This window comes from Microcaecilia unicolor, chromosome 13 (genome assembly GCF_901765095.1).
Source record: "Microcaecilia unicolor chromosome 13, aMicUni1.1, whole genome shotgun sequence".
NCBI lineage: Eukaryota > Metazoa > Chordata > Amphibia > Gymnophiona > Siphonopidae > Microcaecilia > Microcaecilia unicolor.
In genome coordinates this window covers 91,927,348-91,951,471 of record NC_044043.1, presented here as the reverse complement: position 1 = coordinate 91,951,471, position 24,124 = coordinate 91,927,348, and the positions used below count along the sequence as shown (strand labels likewise).

The window sequence follows — 24,124 nt, the reverse complement described above, 5'->3', positions numbered from 1 at the left end:
AAACAGCACAAGACAAAACAAGGAAAGAAAACAACCACAGAGAGAGATAAATTTTTTTTTTTGTTACATTTGTACCCCGCACTTTCCCCACTCATGTCAGGCTCAATGCGGCATACATGGGGCAATGGAGGGTTAAGTGACTTGCCCAGAGTCACAAGGAGCTGCCTGTGCCTGAAGTGGGAATCAAACTCAGTTCCTCACTTCCCCAGAACCAAAGTCCACCACCCTAACCACTAGGCCACTCCTCCACATTTCAGGTCATTTTAAAAATCATTTGTGGAGTGGAGGAGTGGCCTAGTGGTTAGGGTGGTGGACTTTGGTCCTGGGGAACTGAGAAACTGAGTTCGACTCCCGGCACAGGCAGCTCCTTGTGACTCTGGGCAAGTCACTTAACCCTCTCCATTGCCCCATGTAAGCCGCATTGAGCCTGCCATGAGTGGGAAAGCACGAGAGTACAATGTAACAAAAATAAAATAGATACTATTGGAGATTCTACATGGAATGTTGCTACTATTGGAGATTCTACATGGAATGTTGCTATTCCACTAGCAATATTCCATGTAGAAGGCTGCGCAGGCTTCTGTTTCTGTGATGTCAGACTCACAGAAGCAGAAGCCTGCGCGGCCACATTGGTGATCTGCAAGGGCCGATTTCTGCCGATTTCTACATGGAATGTTGCTAGTGGAATAGCAACATTCCATGTAGAATCTCAAATAGTAGGAGGAGTGGCCTAGTGGTTAGGGTGGTGGACCTTGGTCCTGGAGAACTGAGTTCGATTCCCACTTCAGGCACAGGCAGCTCCTTGTGACTCTGGGCAAGTCACTTAACCCTCTCCATTGCCCCATGTAAGCTGCATTGAGCCTGACATGAGTGGGAAAGTGCGGGGTACAAATGTAACAAAAAAAAAAAAAAAATAACAGGGTCAGTATTCATCCAGCACAGCCGGCGTATTGTTTTAAGCACCAGCTGTGGCCGTTAAATAAAACATGGATTTTAAGTACTGCCCCCTAGTCCTACTATTTTTGGAAAGAGTAAACAGTGATTCACATCTTCCTGTTCCATTCCACTCCACTCATTATTTTATAGACCTCTATCATATCTCTGCTCACCCATCTTTTCTCCAAGCTGAAAAGCCCTAGCCACTTTAGCCTTTCCTCATAGGGAAGTCATCCCATCCCCTTTATCATTTTCATTGCCTTTCTCTGTTCCTTTTCTAATTCTATCTTTCTTGAGATGCAGTAACCAGAATTGCACACAATATTCGAGGTGCGGTCGCACCATGGAGCAATACAAAGGCATTATTATACAAAGTACTAGGGGGACCCATCTACTGAAGTATGGTAGGTTGTGCAGTTACCACACTGTAATATACCCTACATTTAACTGCCTGGGCCAATAGTGTGGACCCTCTGTGCTATTAGCCCAGGCATGTAACGCAGCCCCAACACTATCAAACTGATGGCTGGCTGGGGGATTGTAACCCGCTCCAGTTCTCTTCCTGATTTCCACCTGCTTATCATCACGATCAGCTCCATTGAGAGTATCTGTGCAGCTGTTGACGTTGATGCCCCGATTCTGAATGAGTGGCTGATATAGTTTTGAGTTTGCATGCCCAATCTCTCTATGCAGAAGCTTTGGAAAATTGGCCTACCAAACACAGTTAAACACAAGTAACTGAAGAGATTCACATGCAGGCTTATTTTCGAAAGAGAAGGACACCCATCTTTTGACACAAATCGCAAGATGGGCGTCCTTCTCACAGGGTCGCCCAAATCGCTATAATGGAAAGCTGATTTTGGGCGTCCTCAACTGCTTTCCGTCGCGGGGACGACCAAAGTTCCCAGGGGCGTGTCAGAGGCGTAGCAAAGGCGGGACTTGGGCGTGCCTAACACATGGGCGTCCTTGACCCAGAATGGAAAAAAAGGGCGTCCCTGATGAATACTTGGGACGACTTTACCTGGTCCTTTTTTTCTTACGACCAAGCCACAAAAAGGTGCCCAAACTGACCAGATGACCACCGGAGGGAATCGGGGTTCATCTCCCCTGACTCCCCCAGTGGTCACTAACCCCCTCCCACCCTCAAAAAAATGTTTTTAAATATTTTTTGCCAGCCTCAAATATCATACCCAGTTCCATGACAGCCGTATGCAGGTCCCTGGAGCAGTTTTAGTGGGTGCAGTGCACTTCAGGCAGGCGAACCCAGGCCCATCCCCCCCTACTTGGGAGCCCTTCAAAATCCACCAGAAACCTACTGTACCCACATCAAGGTGCCCCCCTTCACCCATAAGGGCTATGGTAGTGGTGTACAGTTGTGGGTAGTGGGTTTTGGGGGGGGGGGCTCAGCACACAAGGTAAGAGAGCTATGCACCTGGGAGCAATTTATGAAGTCCACTGCAGTGCCCCCTAGGGTGCCCGGCTGGTGTCCTGGCATGTCAGGGGAGCCAGTGCACTACGAATGCTGGCTCCTCCCATGACCAAAGGGCTTGCATTTGGTCGTTTCTGAGATGGGTGTCCTTGGTTTCCATTATCGCCGAAAATCAGAAACGACCAAGTCTAAGGACGACCATCTCTAGGGACGACCTAAGTGTCAAGATTTGGGCGCCCCCGACCGTATTATCAAAACGAAAGATGGACGCCCATCTTGTTTCGATAATACGGGTTTCCTCGCCCCTTTGCCGGGATGTCCTGCGAGGACGACCTCAGGAAAACTTGGGTGCCCCTTTCCATTATGCCCCTCTATGTGGCATACGGGTCAGTCAGCTGAATAGGCCAGAGTGTAGTAGCTAGAAAGAAAGTGTTTTTTTTTTTTCTGTCTAGCATAGCAAGACAAATATTTAGCTTGTAACTTTGAGTAAGCCTGCTGTAGAAAGTGCATCATTGCCCTCCAGTGGCCTGAGTAAATTGTCACTTCATATAGAATACTACTACTACTTACTACTACTTAACATTTCTAGAGCGCTACTAGGGTTACGCAGCGCTGTACAATTTAACAAAGAGAGACAGTCCCTGCTCAAAGAGCTTACAATCTAGCAGATTTTAGTCAATGTAAAACAAATATATACCTATCTCTCTCTATATACACTGTACTTTATTTTTTTAAAAATACCTTAACACATTTCAATTTCCAAGCAATGCACACTCATATATACATTTGTCCTGTGCACAAACCGCATGAATCTTCAATGCAGCCATATATAATGGGAGGAAATGGCTGCTTGCTATGCAAGAGAAACCTATGACAAGATGGCCGCCCGGCCTAGCCATCTCGGGTGCTATCTGAGCCAGTGTAGTGATTCTTATGTACCTTGTTTGAACCCCGGAGACCATCGCTGGCTGTCATCTACAGTCTCTCCTGCCATTGTCTCTTCCCACCCCTCTCTTCCATTATGATTCTCTCTGACCCAACTAGATCTTGAAGGCTACGGCTCCCTGCTACCTCTGCCTACCTCCTCCCTCCTCCCATCTACAGCTACCACTGACTTGTAATGCCACTTCTAGGTATTTACTAGCTATTCAACATACGAGATTATCTGACCAGCTCAGGTCCCAAGGGGGTTGGATTACAGAAGCGTTGCCAGGTTGACGGCGCAGGGGGAGCGAGAGCGGACTTCCGCCGGCACCAGCGCACATTTTCAGCGCTACACAACAAGAAAAAAAAATAGGCGCCGGCAGAACTCTGTTTGGGGCTGCGGCCGCTCCCCTGGCCCCCCACCTAGCTACGTCACTTGTTGGATAATAGGTCAATGATGATATGAGGAAAAATGACAACGGAAAATTCCTGAACATCATGTCTTGGGCAAGGGAATGTTGTCAGAAACTGTGCACAAATCTGTCAAGCCTCACTTAGAAAAGGTACTACAAACCGGATATAAAAAATGGACACAACTAACTGTCAATGAGTCAACTGCAGATGTCAGATTTGATGCTTGCATTTTTTATTGTAGGATACATAACAGTGCAAATAGCAGATGCATCTTGATCCTTCTCAAACAGCAATGACTTACTACTACTTATCATTTCTAAAGCGCTACTAGACGTACGCAGCACTGTACACTTGAACATGAAGAGACAGTCCCTGCTCCACAGAGCTTACAATCTAATTAGGACAGACAAACAGGACAAATAAGGGATAAGAACAAAGAATACCAAGATTCCGTGCAGAATGCCAAAGAGTGGCAAGATTCTGGAATCCCAGTGTAGCAACATTCTGTGCGGAATCCGAAAGAGCAGCAAGTTTCCAGAATCCCAAAGATTACTACTATTCCTTATCATTTCTAAAGCACTACTAGACGTACGCAGCGCTGTACACTTCAACATGAAGAGACAGTCCCTGCTCCACAGAGCTTACAATCTAATTAGGACAGACAAACAGGACAAACAAGAGATAAGGGAACATTAAAGTGAGGATGATAAAATTCCTAAATTAAAAGCATCAAAAAGGTGGGCTTTCAGCTTAGATTTGAAGACGGCCAGAGATGGAGCTTGACGTACCGGCTCAGGAAGTCTATTCCAGGCATATGGTGCAGCAAGGTAAAAGGAACGGAGTCTGGAGTTAGCAGTGGAGGAGAAGGGTGAAGATAAGAGAGATTTACCCAGTGAACGGAGTTCCCGGGGAGGAATGTAGGGAGAGATGAGAATGGAGAGGTACTGAGGAGCTGCAGAGTGAATGCACTTATAGGTCAATAACAGGAGTTTGAACTGTATGCGGAAACGGATAGGAAGCCAGTGAAGTGACTTGAGGAGAGGGCTAATATGAGCATAACGACCCTGGCGGAATATTAGTCGTGCAGCAGAATTTTGAACAGATTGAAGAGGAGAGAGATGGCTAAGTGGGAGACCTGTGAGAAGCAAGTTGCAATAGTCTAAGCGAGAGGTGATAAGAGGGTGGATGAGGGTTCTGGTATTGTTCTCAGAAAGGAAAGGGCGAATTTTGCTGATATTATACAGAAAGAAATGACTTCCAAATACAATGAAAACAAATTGAGCAATCCAAGAGCTACAATGAACATATACAAACTTTCACAAAGGCATATTGATTGGTCTATCGACTGTATCATAGCAAGACCCAGGCAATTACTGCAAAGAATGGAAAAGCTCTTCAGCATTCTAATGCCCTACAGAACAGCTGTAGAAAGGTTATTAAAAGCAAAAATATAAAGTCACAAGACACCTAAGCCTAAGAAATGATCCTTGCACCAACTTACATCTGATTATGAGTGAAGAAGCAACATTAGCAATTGCCCATTAATTGGAAAAAAAAAAAGGAAAATCAGATATTTTACTGCTGTGGCAAAAATAGCCTTAGTGCATGGGGAAAACCTGCATAAGGTGCGTTACGGCCACTTCCTACCACAGCTTTGTAAAAGGACCTTCTGGTTTATTAAGTGGACCTGATAGTAGGTTTCCAACACGTTTAGCATTAGATGTTGTGGCTCACACTTCTCATGATTTGAGTCTTCCAATGATATAAAAAATTACTGTAGATTGTCTTTTTAAAAGAGTTCCTGATATAAATTGCTGGTAGATTTCCTGGTCTATGTAAAACTACAGAAAAGAGGCAGTTTAAAAATTGCATCCTGAGAAAAGCAAAGACTATTACTTGCTCGTTCTACGAAATCATCAAATTTTGCTTTTTAAAATTCAACATCTGAAATAAGCAATTAGTAATCATATCTGAGTACAAAGCATTTTTGTTTTAACACGAAGGTGCTGATCCTCTGCACAGCGTGTTCAGCCGGTAGGTGTAACGAGTACTGTAACTTCTGAGATTGCTTCTGAAGCAGGTGACAGCTGTCCTGTCACATTCACAAATCTGCCTTTCACATGAAGACCCCGAGCCTGTGCAAACAGAAAAACAGATTTTTCAGAATTTCTGGAACAAACAGGAAAGTTAAACACAAGGTCCTATTCATTACTTTTAACTCTGGATATAGTGGAATTAGAAAGGGTACGGGGAAGGGCAATAAAAATGATAAAGGGGATGGGACGACTTCCCTTTGAGGAAAGGCTGAAGCAACTAGGGCTCTTCAACTTGGAGAAAAGACGGCTGAGGGGAGCCATATGATAGAGGTCTATAAAATAATGAGAGGAGTGGAACGGGTAGACGTGAAGGGTCTGTTTATGCTTTCCAAAAATACTATGACGAGGGGGCATGCGATGAAACTACAAAGTAGTAAATTTAAAACGAATCAGAGAAAATATTCCTTCACTCAATGTGTAATTAAACTCTGGAATCCGTTGCCAGAAAATGTGGTAAAAGCAGTTAGTTTAGCGGGGTTTAAAAAGATTTGGCTAGCTCCCTAAAAGAAAAGTCTATAAGCCATTATTAAGGCAGACTTGGGAAAATCCACTTAGAATAAGCAGCATAAAATGCATTTTTACTGTTTTGGGATCTTGCCAGGTACTTGTGACCTGGATTGGCCACTGTTGGAAACAGGATACTGGGCTTAATGGACCTTCGGTCTGTCCCAGTATGGCAAAGCTTATGTTCTTATTCAATGAGTTAATGTGAGCACACCAGTGGCATAGTCAGACCTGCTATTTTGGGGGGACCCATCTAAACCCCTCCCCATAGCCTTCTCAGCCTTCCTCATACATACATAAAGTACAGATTTTTTTTTTAAATCTTCCTCTCTGCTTCCACATCCAATATCTTTCCCTCTCTCTTCCCTCCCATCCCCTCTGACCCTGGTCTCAACATGTCTGTATCTCTCTTCCCCCCCTACCATGTACCGGCAGCTGTCCCTCTCTCTGATCCTCCCCACTGTTCCTTCCTGATGTACCTCCAAGCAGGGGCGTATCTGAAAGTCGGCGGTAGCGGGGGCCGAAGCCAGAGTGAGGGGGCACATTATAGCCCCCCCCAGCCGCCGCCATTTCCGACCCCCCCCCTGCCGCCATGTGTACCTTTGCTGGTGGGGGACCCCCACCCCCACCAGCCGAGGTCCGCTTCCTCCTGCCGCTGCGAGGTTTTTTAAGTTCATCGGGATTCGTCCTCCGTCACTCTGTGCTGCTGTTCAAAGAAGCTGCAAGCTGAATGCAGTTTCGGACTGAGTCTGACGTCGCTGCTGCACGTTGTACGTGCAGGACGTCAGACTCATGTACAACGTGCAGCAGCGACGTCAGACTCAGTCCGAAAACTGCATTCAGCTAGCAGCTTCTTTGAACAGCAGCACAGAGTGACGGAGGACGAATCCCGATGAAGAACTTAAAAAACCTCGCAGCGGCAGGAGGAAGCGGACCTCGGCTGGTGGGGTTTGGGGTTTCCCGCCAGCAAAGGTACCCACGGCGGCAGTAGGGGGGTCCAGGGCGAAATCTGCGGGGGCCCAGGCCCCTGTGGCCCCATGCAGATACGCCCCTGCCTCCAGCAGCAATTCATGCTTCCCTCTGTCACGTTCCGCCAGTGAGGAAACTGGAATTGACATTGGTTAGAGTGGGAGGTGGCAGAGGCAGTGAGTATGAATTGCTGCTGAGATACATTGGGAAGGGGCCAGGGGGTTCAGAGAGGGGCTGCCGGCGGAGGAGAGGGAGAGAGGAGAGTGAGGTGTCACCGGGGCCGCTGAGAGACTGAGCCTGGCCTGGGGCAAGACTGAGCCTGAGCCGAGCCCTCCTCTGATGTAACTTCCTGTTTCCGCGAGGGCGGGACACAGTGAGGGAAGGCCTGCCCAAGGTGATCTGCCACTTTCACACAGAAGGCGCTACGCTGCCGATTTCGAGATTTCTTTTTTTTTTTTTTAAATGAAGGGGGTCGAATGGCAGACAGAAGGGAGCTGAGGGAAGGTAGGTGGAGACTGGGGACTGTGGCGCTGGCGGCCTAGGAGCAGGAGAGGGAGGTGAGAGACCTCGCCACCAGGCCCGGGGAATTTTCTCCCCCCTGCCCCCCCCCTCTCAGCGGCCCTGGGTGTCACTGCTGGGTGGGCCTGAGCCCAGATTAGGTGGCCTGTGCCACTGTTCCCTCTAAATTGAGCGGGAGTCCTCCACCTACAGTCCTGCCATGGGTAGTGCTATTTCACTATCACATTTTCTATAGTGAGGGACAGGCAAGATCTGCATGATTTCAGGGAACCCGCCTGTCCCTAGCAATTGAAAACCAAATACTGAAGCACTGCCCCCCAGTGGCAGCAATGCAGTTGGAGGACCTTTGCTCCCACCACTGGAGCCCTCTGGCAAAGCTTTAATCCACCATGTCCATACTGTTGACAAGCCGCCTGCAGGCAGTTCCCATGCAATAACTTGGCCAAAATCTCTTCTTAACGAACTGCAGACAATACAGAACGTTGCTGCTTTGACTAATATTTTCAGTACATGTCAGTGAGTGGGTTTTTCTCCTTTATTAATAGATTTACATTGGCTACCAGTGGAGGCCCGTATTGAATTTAAACTTTGTGTGACGATCTATAACATTTTATATGGTAATGCTTCACTTTATATGCTGGACTTAATAGGATTCACTAAATCAATATCCAGCCACAGCTAGGAGAGCCATTGTTGAATATCTTATATGTGATTAAGAATCCCAGAAGGTGATACCCTGAAGCAGGCTAGCGAATCGCTGGCCATTGATGGTGGGATCACAGTTATACAAGTGGATCTGGGAGACGACTCTATATTAGATCATTGTGTGAAAATAAGTGCATTTAAAAAGAGTAAAGTAGTAACATATTTGCATTGCATGATGGACACTAAGAGGGGCATTTTCAAAAGAGAAGGGCGCCCATTTTTCGACACAAATCAGGAGATGGGCGTCCTTCTCTTAGGGTCACCCAAATCGGCATAATCGAAAGCCGATTTTGGGTGTCCTCAACTGCTTTCTGTCACGGGGACGACCAAAGTTCCTGGGGGCATGTCGGCAGCGTACCGAAGGCGGGACGGGGGTGTGCCTAACAGATGGGCATCCTCGGCCGATAATGGAAAAAAGAAGGGCGTCCCTGACGAGCATTTGGTCGACTTTACTGGGTCCCTTTTTCTCACGACCAAGTCTCGAAAAGGTGCCCGAACTGACCAGATGACCACTGGAGGGAATTGGGGGTGACCTCCCCTTACTCTCCCAGTGGTCACCAACCCCCTCCCACCCTAAAAAAAACCCTGCAAAAATATTTTCTTCCAGCCTCTATGCCAGCCTCAAATGTCATACCCAGCTCCATTACAGCAGTATGCAGGTCCCTGGAGCAGTTTTTAGTGGGTGCAGTGCACTTCAGGCAGGCGGACCCAGGCCCATCTCCCCCTACCTGTTACACTTGTGGTGGTAAATGTGAGCCCTCAAAAACCCACCAGAAACCCACTGTACCCACATGTAGGTGCCCCCCTTCATCCCTAAGGGCTATGGTAGTGGTGTACAGTTGTGGGGAGTGGGTTTTGGGGGGTTAAGGGGGGCTCAGCACCCAAGGTAAGGGAGCTATGCACCTAGGAGCAATTTCTGAAGTCCACTGCAATGCCTCCTAGGATGCCCGGTTGGTGTCCTGGCATGTAAGGGGGACCAGTGCACTATGAATGCTGGCTCCTCCTTCCATTATCGCCGAAAACCGAGGTCGCCCATCTCTAAGGTCGACCATCTCAACATTTAGGTCGACCTAAATGTTGAGATTTGAGCGTTCCCAACCGTATTATCAAAACGAAAGATGGACGCCCATCTTGTTTTGATAATACAGGTTTCCCAGCCCCTTTGCGGAGACATCCTCAGAGATGGGCGCCCTTAGAGATGGTCATCCCCGTTCAAAAATGCCCCTCCACGTGATTTTTAAGGTAGGTTTTTTTATGCCAATGATGAAAGTTTCAGCTCTGAAGACCTGGAGCTCTTTGAGGCTTTTTCATTCCCTTTTTTTTTTTCCATCAGTAGAATAAAGCATTACTTTTGTTACATTTAAGGGAATTGAATATGGTATAAATTTGCTGTGGACTTAATAGGATTCCCAGCAGCTGGTAGATCTGGGGCTTCTAGGACTCTTTTATTGTTACAATATCTGAACCCAAAGAATGTTCATTTAAAGTCAGTATTCTCTGCTACCTTTTCAGTTTTAGTAGTTCGAGTATGGGACACTTCACGCTAGTCCAGTTAAGAATTTTAAGTTTCTACGGTCAATTTAGGAAGTTTTTAAAAGCATTTCTAGTTAAGAAATTTCTTTTATGCTAGTTGATGTACGGAATTTTACTGTAAGTTGTAATTCTCCGGAAATTGTCTGGACTTCTTGAATCCGTAATCTGCGTCGTACTTGGTGGTTATTGCAGGTTATAAGAATAAACTGTAAACTGGAGGTCTGGGTACTGTGGAGGCAGTGTTATAACAAGATGCTTAAGATATGTCTTTGAAAATTTGCCTTTCCCTATGCTTGAAGACCAAAAGAATTGACAGTTAAATCTCTGGTTCACTCACCACAGGTAACTCTTCCATTGCTGTAAGAGTAATTATACATGTCTGTGTAGGGTCGGCAGCCCCGTCTTATCACTCTACTATAACAACAATCATGCCTGAAGCAGCACCTGTAATGAAAGAAAGACACAGGAAGTGAAGGCCGACTGACTGCTAGTTAGGGTCTATTAGCTGCACTGGTCAGTGCTGAGGTTAAAACTTCTAAATCAAGGCAGATATTTATAAGATCTTCCACGTATAGGCAATTGATCCAGGCGCACTTGTAAATTCTTTTTAATGAGGCCTTTGGCACCCAAAATGATGCAAAACAGTTCCGTATCCTTCTGCTGCATTTTCTCTCTCTACGCAATTCACTGAGTAATAATCGCTGAGGACCGGCACATCTATAATCAAAGCCATTCTGGTGTTTTTTTTTTTCTTTCACCTTGATGTCCGGTTTCCTGGAACTGGACCTTTTTTTGTCTGTTGGGATGAGGGATGTCATAGGTGATCATGATTTTTTCAGGGTCATGATCCCAGGGGCATAGCCAGACAACAGATTTTGGGTGGGCCTAGGCAAGTATTGGGTGGGCACCAAGTGTTCTCCCCCCCCCCCCCCCCCAATTTTTTTTTATCTCAGCTGGTGGGAAAATGCTTCTTTCCACCTTGGCAGCAGGCATGCACTGAAAACTGAGCATGCGCAGGTGCCGGTGTCGTGGAGAGTAGCGTTTTCGTTACTATCAGGGGAAAATCTTCAGCTGGTGGAGCTTGGGATTCCCACCAGTTACCACTAAACATGTGCTACTGTTGGGTGGGCCTGAGCCATAAATGGGTGGGCCCTGGCCCACCCAAGCCCACCTGTGGCTACGCCACTGCATGATCCCAGTGCTTTTCTGGTACAGCGATGCTGTATTGTTTACAACGGGCTGGATTCAGTAAATAGTACTGAAAATTGGGCAGTGAAAAAAATCAGGCACTGAAAGGTTTTCTATCATGGCTGTTCCGGGATGGGTGTCCTGTATAGAATGGTGCTTAGCGCCAGGATCCAAGCTTAACTTTGGATGTGAGGAGTTACACCAACTGAAATCAGGTGTAAATCCTGGCATACAGGTTGGGTGTCGATCTGTGCTGTTCTACCACACTGATAGGCGGATGATCAAAAGCTCCCTTATGTGGCATGAAGCCCTGCCCAGCGCATCCCAGGAAGCACTAGGCAGGGCTGGGCACCACCATTTTGCAGGTGGTGCCGATGGAAGAGGAGGGAGGCCACCTCCCTCTTCCAACTCAAGGTAAGGGGGAGGAGAAGGGCCACCAGGTGGGGGGGGGGGGGATTCACCTGCGGCCCACTGAGCCACCAGGGACATCCGAGGGATGTTGGGGGGGGGGAGTTAGGGGGAACTGGAGACCCACCAGATCTCCAGACCCCTTGAACCTGTGTCAGGGGGGTCGAGGGGACCGAAGGTCCGTACGACCTCCAGATGCCTGCTGCTGGGGAGGGGGGGGGGGTCACTCGGGTCGGCTCGGGGTTCCAGCGGGGGCTGCTGCATTGGGGGAATGGGGGCCTGCTAGCATGCAAATGCATGCTAAACAGGGCTCACCATTCCTCCCCAATGGTCTGCAAACCCTAACGCCAGCTCTGAGCGCGATTTCACGCACTTGGGGGCTCTGATCATAGGGCGGTAGCAAACGCAGGTGCTAGTATGGTGCTAACAGCCTCTGCCACCTGCATTTGCTTCTGATCATCAGCCCATGAGTGCATTTTAGTGGGAACTTCCCTGACCTGCCCATCCTTTGCAGATCCATGTGGGAACAGGTGCTATTTGACAAACAGGAGTGTAAGTCAGATCCTGCAGATCTGTTTCTGTCCCCTTTCAGCACCTTGCATTCACACTTTTCCATTCAAACAAGATATAAAAGAGATTTCCAACGAAATCAACCAAAGCCTACATATCAAGCATTCTTGGGCAGATGCATTCCAGCTGAAACTTAATCCAGAAAAAACCCAATGCCTAGTACTCACCTCGCAACACAACACAAGCAAGTTTACCACCATCAACACACCAAAGCTAAACTTACCAATTTTGGACACCCTAAAAATTCTTGGAGTCACCATTGATCGGCACCTAACACTTGAGAGTCATGTGAAAAACATAACCAAAAAGATGTTTCACGCAATGTGGAAATTAAAAAGAGTAAGACCATTTTTCCCAAGAACTGTCTTCCACCATCTGGTACAATCATTGGTACTTAGTCATCTAGACTATTGCAACTCACTTTACGCCGGCTGCAAAGAACAACTACTCAAAAAACTCCAAACAGCCCAGAACACAGCAGCCAGACTAATATTCGGAAAACCAAAATATGAAAGTGTGAAACCCTTACGAGAGAAACTACACTGGCTCCCACTTAAAGAACGAATTACGTTCAAAGTATGTACCCTAGTTCACAAAATCATCCATGGTGCTGCCCCAGCCTACATGTCAGACCTAATAGACTTGCCACCCAGGAATGCAAAAAAATCTTCTCGTACATTCCTTAATCTTCACTTTCCCAACTGCAAAGGTCTGAAATACAAACTAATGCAAGCATCTACCTTCTCTTATATAAGCACGCAACTCTGGAACGCATTACCACGCAATCTGAAAGCGACCTATGAACTGACCAACTTCCGTAAACTACTGAAGACTCATCTCTTTGACATGACATACCACAAAGATCAGCACATGTAAAAACCTCCTAAAACACCCAAAAAGTCTTATAGCGCCTAATGTCTTATAATGTCAGTTATACTACTATCTTGTATTTCTAATGTCTTATAATGTCTTCTGCTATACCACTATCTTGTATCTTACTACCATTTAACCCAAAATCCTTCTGTAAAACCAAATGTAGATTCTCTTCTATTTCCAGTATCCATAATGTATTGTAAGCCACATTGAGCCTGTAAAGAGGTGGGAAAACGTGGGATACAAATGCAATAAAATAAATAAATAAAAATAAATATGCCTGGAATAGACTTCTGAGCCAGTACGTCCATCTCCATCTCTGGCCGTCTTCAAATCTAGGCTAAAAGCCCACCTTTTTGAAGCTGCTTTTAACTCCTAACCCCTATTCACTTATTCAGTACCAGTGTCTGTTTTATCATTCCCACCTTAAGTAATTCCCTTATCAGTGGCCTAGCCAGACCCAGTATTTTGGACATTACTCAACATCACAACCCCCCCCCCCCCCCCCCCAGAGATATAGAAAAAATTATAGGTATTTTTTTCACCTACCCCACATCAACATCTCTCCTCCTCTGTGGCGTCCTGCCATCTGCCCACCCATCACCCCTATCCCTCCCTGGTGCACCTTACAGGCGTCTCCAGCACCTGCAGTGATTTGTTATTGCTGCCTGTGTCAGTCCTGCAGGCTCCCATTGGTTGGGTCCCACTAGATAGGAAACAGGAAATGACATCAGGGAAGGCGGGACCCGGCCGATGGAAGCCCTGGACAGTAATTCTGAATTTGGTGTGCACCAAAAACAAGTAGTAGAAAAGTTTCTGAAAATTTTCTATTTTCTACCAAGTGATGCTTAACTGGCGATAAACAGCAGTGGGCTCATGCTGCATGCCTTCCGCCTGGATAGTGTGCATGAGACCTTACTGCTAAGTCAATGGATGGTGGTAAGGTCTCAGGCCGAAAATGGATGCGCACTGGATTTTATTTTGCCACATGTCCATTTTCTGGCCTCTTTAAAAAATGCCCTTTTTCTAGAATGCAGTAAAAAAACTGGTCTGGTGCACAGCCACAAGATGCGTTCGCACTGCCGAAGGCTACTTTTTACTGCGGCTTAGTAAAAGGGTCCCTGAAAGGGGACAATCCTTAATACAGTTGCTAGTGAATCATGATTTCATATCAGGAGTCCCCAAGACTGGCATTAAGGTAACATGGAGGGGCATAATCGAACGAAAACGTCTATCTCCATGGGCGTTTATCTCCAAGAACGGGTCCGTGAAGGGGCGGACCGAACCGTATTTTCGAAAAAAAATACACGTCCATGTTTTATTCGACAATTTGTGAGCTGGGCGTTTTTGTTTTTCAGCGATAATAGAAAATGAAAGCGCCCGGCTCAAAAACGAATAAATCCAAGGCATTTGTTCGTGGGAGGGGCCAGGATTCGTAGTGCACTGGTCCCCCTCACATGCCAGGACACCAACCGAGCACTCTAGGGGGCACTTTTACAAAAACAAAAAAAAAAGGTAAAAGAGCTCCCAGGTGCATAGCACCCTTCCCTTGTGTGTTGAGCCCCCCAAATCCCCCTCAAAACCCACTGCCCACAAGTCTACACCATTACTATAGCCCTAAGGGGTGAAGGGGGGCACCTACATGTGGGTACAGTGGGTTTGGGGGGGTTGGACGACTAAGCATTAAGCAGCACAATTGTAACAGGTAGGGGGGGGGGTGGGCCTGGGTCCACCTGCCTGAAGTCCACTGCACCCCCTAACAACTGCTCCAGGGACCTGCATACTGCTGCCAGGGAGGTGGGTATGACATTTGACGGTGAAAATAAAAAGTTGTGAAACATCATTTTTTTGTGGTGGGAGGGGGTTAGTGACCACTGGGGGAGTCAGGGGAGGTCATCCCCGATTCCCTCTGGGGGGTAATCTGGTCATTTAGGGCACTTTTTGGGGCCTTATTCGTGAAAAAACAGGGTCTAGGAAAAGTGCCCTAAATTCTAGCTACAAACGCATACTTTTTTCCCCATTATCGGCGAAAGGCGCCCATCTCTGTTCGGGTGATAACCATGCTCCAGTCCCACCTTCACCACGCCTCCGACACGCCCCCGTCAACTTTGTACGCTTCCGCGATGGAGTGCAGTTGAAAACATCCAAGTTCGGCTTTCGATTATACCGTGTTATTCGTTTTTGTGCGATAAACGTCCATCTCCCGATTTAGGTCGGAACTTGGGCGTTTTTCTCGTTCGATTATAAGCAGGATAGTAACATAGTAGATGATGGCAGAGAAAGACCTATACGGTCCATCCAGTCTGCCCAACAAGAGAAACTCCTATGTGCTACTTTTTGTGTATACCTGACCTTGATTTGTATCTGTCATTTTCAGGGCACAGACCGTAGAAGTCTGCCCAGCACTAGCCCCGCCTCCCAACCACTAACCCCGCCTCCCACCACTGGCTCTGCCACTCAATCTCCGCTAAGATTCTGAGGATCCATTCCTTCTGAACAGGATTCCTTTATGTTTATCCCATGCATGTTTGAATTCCGTTACCGTTTTCATCTCCACCACCTCCTGAGGGAGGGCATTCCAACTATCCACCACTCTCTCCGTGAAAAAATACTTCCTAACATTTTTCTTGAGTCTGAACCCCCTTCAACCTCGTTTCATGTCCTCTAGTTCTACCGCCTTCCCATCTCTGGAAAGGGTTCGTTTGCGGATTAATGCCTTTCAAATATCTGAACGTCTGTATCATATCACCCCTGTTTCTCCTTTCCTCCAGGGTATACATGTTCAGGTCAGCAAGTCTCTCCTCATAAGTCTTGTAACGCAAATCCCATACCATTTTTGTAGTTTTTCTTTGCACCACTTCAATTCTTTTTACATCCTTAGCAAGATATGGCCTCCTAAACTGAACACAATACTCCAGGTGGGGCCTCACCAACGACTTGTACAGGGGCATCAACACCTCCTTTCTTCTTCTGGTCACACCTCTTTCTATACAGCCTAGCAAGAGTGAGTACCTTTTAATAATAAAAAGAATGTAAAGAAAATACATAATTGAGTTTGGAAAATCAAACAAAAGGGTTAAGAAGACTACACATTATTTATTGAAAAATTATTATGGACTGATGACGAGTATGACTTGAGGTGACTCAATAATAACTAATATGTTATCTGAATTGATCTGCTGAGGTTCAATATTATTCTATCTGATATCTCCCGCAGAAGTGGATGGTGTGGATGAGGCTTAATTTATGATTTCGGGTCCTAACTTAAGATGAATTTTCAGTTGAAAAGTAATGCTCCTAAATTTGACTGAAAATAGAAACTAATGAAATAAATAAATACATTTAGGGGGGTAACTTAGGAGCTCAGCATTTTCTGAATATTGGGCCCTCTCACTTGTATGCTTTTTCATAGTTCCCTATTTTGGTGACTGCTATACAGCTAGAAGAAAAAGTAGTTACTGTAATAATTTGCAAGAACTTACCTGTCTGTTGCATCTATTGGTGCGCCTCTTCCACCGTATCCACAATAACATCCATATCCAGAATAATTTGGGAAGGCACTTTTCCCAGTCATTTGCCCTATCATCTTGTCAAACTCCCTAAGACTGCCATGTACCACAATCGCACCTGAAATAGAGAGGAAACTTTAGAAGGAAATAAGTCCAGAGGGAAAATAGCAGCCCTCCCTTCTAACTTGCCTTTGACCTGTTGAGCCTCTATGAATATCAGAGACAGCTGCTCATTAATATACAAGATCCTTTGAAACTGACCCCATAGTTGCTTTAAAAGCAATGTTGTGGAGTTTGGATATCTTGGATGGTACTGAAGTATTGAACATGTAATGTAGAGATCCCAAGGCTCTGCTCCCTTAAGGAACTGCAGGACTTCAGACTCACAGAAACAGAAGCCTGCGCAGCCTTCTACATGGAATGTTGCTAGTGGAATAGCAACATTCCATGTAGAATCTCCAATAGTAGCAACATTCTATGTAGAATCTCCAATAGTATCTATTTTATTTTTGTTACATTTGTACCCTGCGCTTTCCCACTCATGACAGGCTCAATGCGGCTTACATGGGGCAATGGAGGGTTAAGTGACTTGCCCAGAGTCACAAGGAGCTGCCTGTGCCTGAAGTGGGAATTGAACTCAGTTCCTCAGGACCAAAGTCCATCACCCTAACCACTAGGCCACTCCTCCACTGTTGCTACTATTTGAGATTCTACGTGGAATGTTGCTATTCCACTAGCAACATTCCATGTAGAAGTCGGCCCTTGCAGATCACCAATGTGGCCGCGCAGGCTTCTGCTTCTGTGAGTCTGACGTCCTGCACGTACGTGCAGGACGTCAGACTCACAGAAACAGAAGCCTGCGCAGCCTTCTACATGGAATGTTGCTAGTGGAATAGCAACATTCCATGTAGAATCTCTAATAGTAGCAACATTCCATGTAGAATCTCCAATAGTAGCAACATTCTATGTAGAATCTCCAATAGTACCTATTTTATTTTTGTTACATTTGTACCCCACGCTTTCCCACTCAAGGCAGGCTCAATGTGGCTTACATGGGACAATGGAGGGTTAAGTGACTTGCCCAGAGTCCCACTAGCAACATTCCATGTAGAAGTCGGCCCTTGCAGATCACCAATGTGGCCGCGCAGGCTTCTGCTTGGAGGGTTAAGTGACTTGCCCAGAGTCACAAGGAGCTGCCTGTGCCTGAAGTGGGAATCGAACTTAGTTCCTCAGTTCCCCTGGACCAGAGTCCACCACCCTAACCACTAGGTCACTCCTCCAGTCAAACAGTTTGTCATCAAGCTTTTCCAAGGAGGATCAAGCTGGTGGTAGGATGGTACTTTCTCAGGATACGTGCAGGGTGCTACTCTGCTTCTTGAAGGTCATGAACCCATTCTATAGGTCAGATCACATTTTTGTTCGGATCAGTGAGCTGTGAAAAGGGGAAGCAGCTTCTGCGTCTTTGCTATCCTAGTAGATCAAAGAGGACATTGGAATGGCATCTCTGTTGACCTGGAAAGAGGTGCTGTTCGGTTTACAAGCATAGTCTAAGAAAGGCACAAGTGGCATTCTGAGAGTCATCCCAGAGGATATCTGCATTACAAGTTGAATATCCAAGTCCGAAAGCATAGTGCCTTTGAGTAAGTTATCCGCAAGGGGGCCTTGTATTCCTCCCACCCAGGACCATAAAGTTCGGGTATGTCTCACTTGTTTGGACTGGTCTAGCAGAGTGATAAGGAAGGTGAAATTTGGTCTTACCTGCTAATTTCCTTTCCTTGTGTCCTGTTAGACCAGTCAAAGACCTGCTCAGGAAGAATATGTCTTGTCAGTTTCTGAATGTCAGGGGCTTGTTTTGGCTCTCGACCATTATTATAGCAGCACACTATGTACAAATGTGTTGTTGTTCTTGGTACTGTTACTGAAAAATGTTATGGCATAGTGTTTTCAGCCTCAGCTTTGGCAAAATATACTGACAAGTTAGAGGGCTGCAACAATCCTTATACAGGTGATGATGTCACTGGAAATCAGTGTTCTCTGCCTCGGTCTATTGGTTGGGAGATAAACCACTTGTTTGCTCTGATCTAGAAGTACTCAAGGAAAGGAAATTAGCGTGTAAGACCAAAGTACAGCTTTTGGTGGTACTCTCCCTTCAGTCAGTCCATCCTCAGCTCGCTCCACCCTACCCCCTACTTATCCAGTTCTCTTACCCATAGCTCTAATGCAGACATTTGGGAGCAGCTGAAGTGGGAGGAGAAGAGCCGAGGGTTGAAAGCTGATAAGAATTTGCACAGTAAGTTGAAGAATGCTTAGTACAACCCCCCCCCCCCCCACACACACACACACACAAAGTAGGTGGTCCACAACAGCCAAGGGATGGTGAGGAGGTCCAGGGGACAGTGGTGTTTTCCCAATGTTCATCCAATAAAAACTGATTTGCTTTGGGTGTTTGCATGGCAGAGTGTTAAAATCTAAAAACAAAAGCCCTTTGTATACCAACTCATTAGTCTATGCCAGTGATGGCGAACCTATGGCACACGTGCCAGAGAGGGCACGCAGAGCCCTCTCTGTTGGCACGTGCGCCGTCACCTCAGCCAGTTCCAGCCCCCCTCCGAATAAAAGTCAGTGAAAAGCGCTGGCTCAGTGTGCCTTCAGCCTTCCCTTCTGTCTCTCAAGCTCTGGTCCCGCCCTCATTTCCTGTTTCCGCAAGGGCGGGACCAGAGCTTGAGAGACAGAAGGGAAGGCTGAAAATGCGCTGAGCCTGCACGCTTTTCACTGCCGCACTGACTTAACCCCGACCAGGTATGACTTTTAAATTTCGGAGGGGGGCCCTGGTGCTCGGAGGGCGGGTGGGCAGGCGGTCTTGCGCTCGGAGGAAGGGAGGGTGGGCAGGCAGGCAGCCTTGTGCTCGGAGGGAGGGCGGCATGGTGCTGGGAGGGATGCCTGCCTGGTGCTGGGAGGGAGGGAGGGATGCCTGCTTGGTGCATCAGATTAGTATTTTAATACTAATTTGCTCATTTGCATACCATTTTCGTTGGCTGCTACTGTGACAGGAAAATGCCCTTTTGTGCATGTCCCCGGTTTAGTACTTGCGTTCTAAACTGGCTAGAACCAGTTTAAAACCCAGGTTAAATTGCCCTGTTGGCACTTTGCGATAAATAATTAGATTTTGGGTTGCTGTTTGAGCACTCGGTCTCTGAAAGGTTCGCCATCACTGGTCTATGCCATTAACACATTTTTACAAGTAGAAGCTGAACTCACAGGAGATGAGGAGTGTGATGAATACAATGTAATTCTTCATTTCTGCACAGAATCTAAAAGAAACAAATTAAAATAATACATCATTGGTCAGTCAGAACTTTGCACTGTCAGTTCCCAGAGACAACGGCAGAGACTAGAGAACCTTTACAGCCCAGTAGAGCATTAAAGGCTACACTGGCCCCTGTAACATAAGGTTTGGATGCTCTGCAACCTACTTCAACAAGTTTACAAATATGTTACTGTCTGGGAAAAGGTGACTAAATGAGGCATATTTTCAAAGCACTTAGCCTTCCAAAGTTCCATAAGTTTCTATGGAACTTTGGAAGGCAAAGTAAGTGCTTTGAAAATATGCCTCAGGGGTCCTTTTACTAAGGTGCATTGAAAAATGGCTTGCGGTAGTGTAGGCATGGATTTGGGGCGCGCTCTGATCCATTTTTCAGCGCGCCTGTAAAAAAGGCCCTTTTAAAATTTTTGCCAAAAATGGACGTGCGGCAAAATCAAAATTACCTCAGGTCCATTTGGGGTCTGTGACCTTACCGCCAGCCATTGACCTAATGGTAAAGACTCACGCGGTAACCGGGCAGTAATGACCTACACGTGTCAAAAGGCCACTTGGCAAGCATCCAAAATAACATTTTTTCGGACGCACATATCGGACCCGCGCCAAAATTGAAATGACTGCGAGAGCCAAGCAGTAGCCGGGCGGTAACTCCATTTTGGCGTGCGTTGGTCTAAGTCTCAGGAACGCCCAGGTCCCGCCCTGAACACGCCCCTGATACGTTCCCTAGAGATTTGGATGCACTTCTGAAGGACTTCAGAGAAAAACGTTTAAAAATAGGTTTCGGAAAATACTGATTTAGACGTTTTTGTGAGAAAAATGTCCAAATGCTGCTTTAGGCCACTTTTTAGACGTTTTTCTGTTGTGAAAATGAGCCCATGTGTCCAGTAAAGCATTATAGAATATCAACAGAGAGTATTTTTGGGGTAGTTACATTATATTCTCTCTGTGCAGACTTGTAGTTTTTCAAGCTATTTGAATCAAGCAAGCACACAACCTGAATGAAATCTATGTCTGGTACCCCCTCTTGTCCATGACTGCCCCGGCACTCATTGATGTGTATTCAGTTCTTTAATGCAGGAGCATAGCCAGACTTCGGCGGGAGGGGGGGTCCAGAGCCCGAGGAGAGGGGGCACATTTTAGCCCCCCCCCCTCGGTGCTGCCGACCCCCCCCCCCGCCACTTTTGACCACTCCCGGTGCCGCCTTCCCTCCCCCATCCCTTTTGACCCCCCTCCCGCCGCCGCCAACCCACCCCCGCCACTGCCAGAATCCAGATCAGCAACGTGCCGGAGACCGGCACTGAAGAGGACTTTGGCTGGCGGGGGTTGGGGACCCCGCCAGCAAAGGTACCTGCTGGCGGTGGTGGGGGAGGGTTGGCGGCGGTGGGAGGGGGTTGAATGTGGCGGGGGAGGGTTGGCGGTGGGGGGGGGATGAAAGCAGGGGGGTCCAAGGCTAAATCTGCTGGGGACCATGCTCCCGTGGCCCCACCTAGCTATGTCCCTGCTTTAATGCACCTTAAAAATCTTAGCACACATTAAGAAGGTCTTGAAATGTGCTGAGGATTTTACAGTTATTTTATTTATTTAGATTTTGCTCACCCCTTTTTCAGTAGTAGCTCAAGGTGAGTTACATTCAAGTACACTGGATATTTCTCTGTCGCCAGAAGCCTCACAATCTAAGTTTGTACCTGAGGCAATGGAGGATTAAGTGACTTGCCAAAGATCACAAGAAGCAGTGGTGGGATTTGAACTGGCCACCTCTGGATTGCAAGAGTGGTGATCTAACTACTAGGCCACTCCTCCACTGGCAACATTCTATCTAAAATCTCATATAGTAGCAACATTCCATGTAGAATCTCAAATAGGGAAAGGAGCAGCAGTGGAATTTGAACCGGCCACCTCTGGATTGCAAGACTGGTGCTCTAACCACTAGGCCACTCCTCTGCAGTCCATGCCTATTCTCCAGCCATGACCAGCATTAATTCCCAACTCTAATACAACATGTTCCCCTCAATGTGGAAACTTAAAAAAGAGTAAAACCTTTCTACCCAAGGGATATTTTTCGCAACCTGGTACAATCAATGGTGCTGAGTCATCTGGATTATTGTAATGCACTTTATGCTGGCTGTAAAGAGCAAATCGTCAAGAAACTTCAAACAGCCCAAAACACTGCAGCCAGACTCATATTTGGAAAAACAAAATACGATATTGCTAAACGCCTAAGAGAAAGACTTCACTGGCTTCCACTTAAAGAGCGTGTTGTGTTCAAGGTCTGGTTTTTCCAACTACATTCAAAGTGGTTTACATTATGTACAGGTACTTTATTTATACCTGGGACAATGGAGGGTTAAGTGACTTGCCCAGAGTCACAAGGAGCTGCCTGTGCCTGAAGTGGAAATCGAACCCAGTTCCTCAGTTCCCCAGGACCAAAGTCCACCACCCTAACCACTAGGCTACTCCTCCACTCATTCCACCAATAAGAGCCAACCTCATCAGTGATGTCACAATGGTTTGATTGCCCGATACTTGGCTCACTTCTGATATTGTGATGTCATAAGGGAAAGGGGGAAAGGGAAATGGGACTTGATATACCGCCTTTCTGAGGTTTTTTGCAACTACATTCAAAGCGGTTTACATATATTCAGGTACTTATTTTGTACCAGGGGCAATGGAGGGTTAAGTGACTTGCCCAGAGTCACAAGGAGCTGCAGAGGGAACTGAACCCAGTTCCCCAGGATCAAGAGGCCCTAAATGATTTTGTGCATGCAAAAATCAAAAATAAACATTTTCCCAAGCACACTTGTAATACAAACCCTTGAGAAAAAAAAATTATGGAAAGGGTAGCTTCTGCTTCTAGAGTAAAGCATTGCATTTGCTGAGTTAGTCTATTAGGACAGAAAAAAAAGTCAACATCTAAGTTGCAGAAGAGATGTTCTTATGGAACTAACAAGACATTTACAATTTGGAGGAGTAGCCTAGTGGTTAGTGCAGTGGACTTTGGTACAAAATAAGTACTTGAATATACATAAACCGCTTTGAATGTAGTTGCAAAAACCTCAGAAAGGCGGTATATCAAGTCCCAGTTCCCTTTCCCTATTTGAGATTCTACATGGAATGTTGCTACTATTGGAGATACTAGATGGAATGTTGCTACTATTGAGATTCTGTTGCTACTATTTGAGATTCTACAGGGAATGTTAATGTTGCTATTCCACTAGCAACATTCTATGTAGAAGCCTGCCCTTGCAGATCAGCAACACAGCCGCGCAGGCTTCTGTTTCTGTCAGTCTGACGTCCTGCACAGAAACAGAAGCCTGCGTGGTTGCGTTGCTGATCTGCAAGGGCAGGCTTCTACATGGAACGTTGCTAGTGGAGGAGTAGCCTAGTGGTTAGTGCAGCGGACTCTGATTCTGGGGAACTGGGTTCAATTCCCACTACAGCTCCTTGTGACTCTGGGCAAGTCACTTAACCTTCCATTGCCCCTGGTACAAAATAAGTACCTGAATAGATGTAAACCACTTTGAATGTAGTTGCAAACAACCTCAGAAAGGTGGTATATCAAGTCCCATTTCCCTTTCCCTCACATTCAAGAGCTCTAATTCCTTCATCAGATCAATGCCTGAAAAGTACAAGCCAGTTACAGGTTGCATTATACTGATGGTGTGGCAAGAACAATCCGTTTGAGATGTCTATCTTACTTCCGGGCTGTTTCTCCCCTATTGCAATCAGTGTTCTTGCATTTTACTATCCTAAACATTTCTTCTCCATATATATATTAATCATGTATCCAGTGTACCCTCTTTTCTTATACCTCCTATCCTCGGAAAAGGAGGAAAACCAAACGCCTGTGCATTCATGAGCTCACCTATAAGAGATGTCTTCTCTCTGAATGCTGGAAAAGTCTTGGCAGTTCTGCAGCTATTATGTCTGGTTGTGTGAAATGAGCTTGATGTACAACTTCTCTTAAATAGACCCTGGCATCGGTCCAGGGGGGCAGGGAATACAAGCTTGCAGATTAATTTCAGAGTTTTGTAAGTGACGGATGGCTGGGTATGGTACTTGTACACCGCAATGCTAGCTGGCAGTTATCCAAACCTAAAAACTGAAAGTCTCTGTAGATTTCTCACATTTGTTCCAAATGAGAAGGATGCCACAAATATTCTAGAAATGTGAATGCCTATCCGTGCTTAAGGATGGCTTCATAATTACCTGTAATAGGAATATTTACACG

The 24,124-nt window shown here is 46.4% G+C and overlaps 1 protein-coding gene across 1 annotated transcript in view; it reads right to left on the bottom strand.

Annotated features, from left to right (window-relative positions):
* Positions 1-5,070: 5,070 nt before the first annotated feature.
* Positions 5,071-24,124, bottom strand: part of LOC115482423 — a 62,040-nt gene continuing 42,986 nt past the window's right edge. The window contains exons 5-8 of the mRNA XM_030222170.1: positions 23,759-23,971; positions 16,551-16,695; positions 10,367-10,473; positions 5,071-5,838 (exon numbers count right to left, since the gene is read on the bottom strand). Of these exons, the coding sequence (XP_030078030.1) occupies positions 5,696-5,838; positions 10,367-10,473; positions 16,551-16,695; positions 23,759-23,971 (608 nt within the window). The 3' untranslated portion in view covers positions 5,071-5,695. The remainder of the gene's footprint in view (positions 5,839-10,366; positions 10,474-16,550; positions 16,696-23,758; positions 23,972-24,124) is intronic.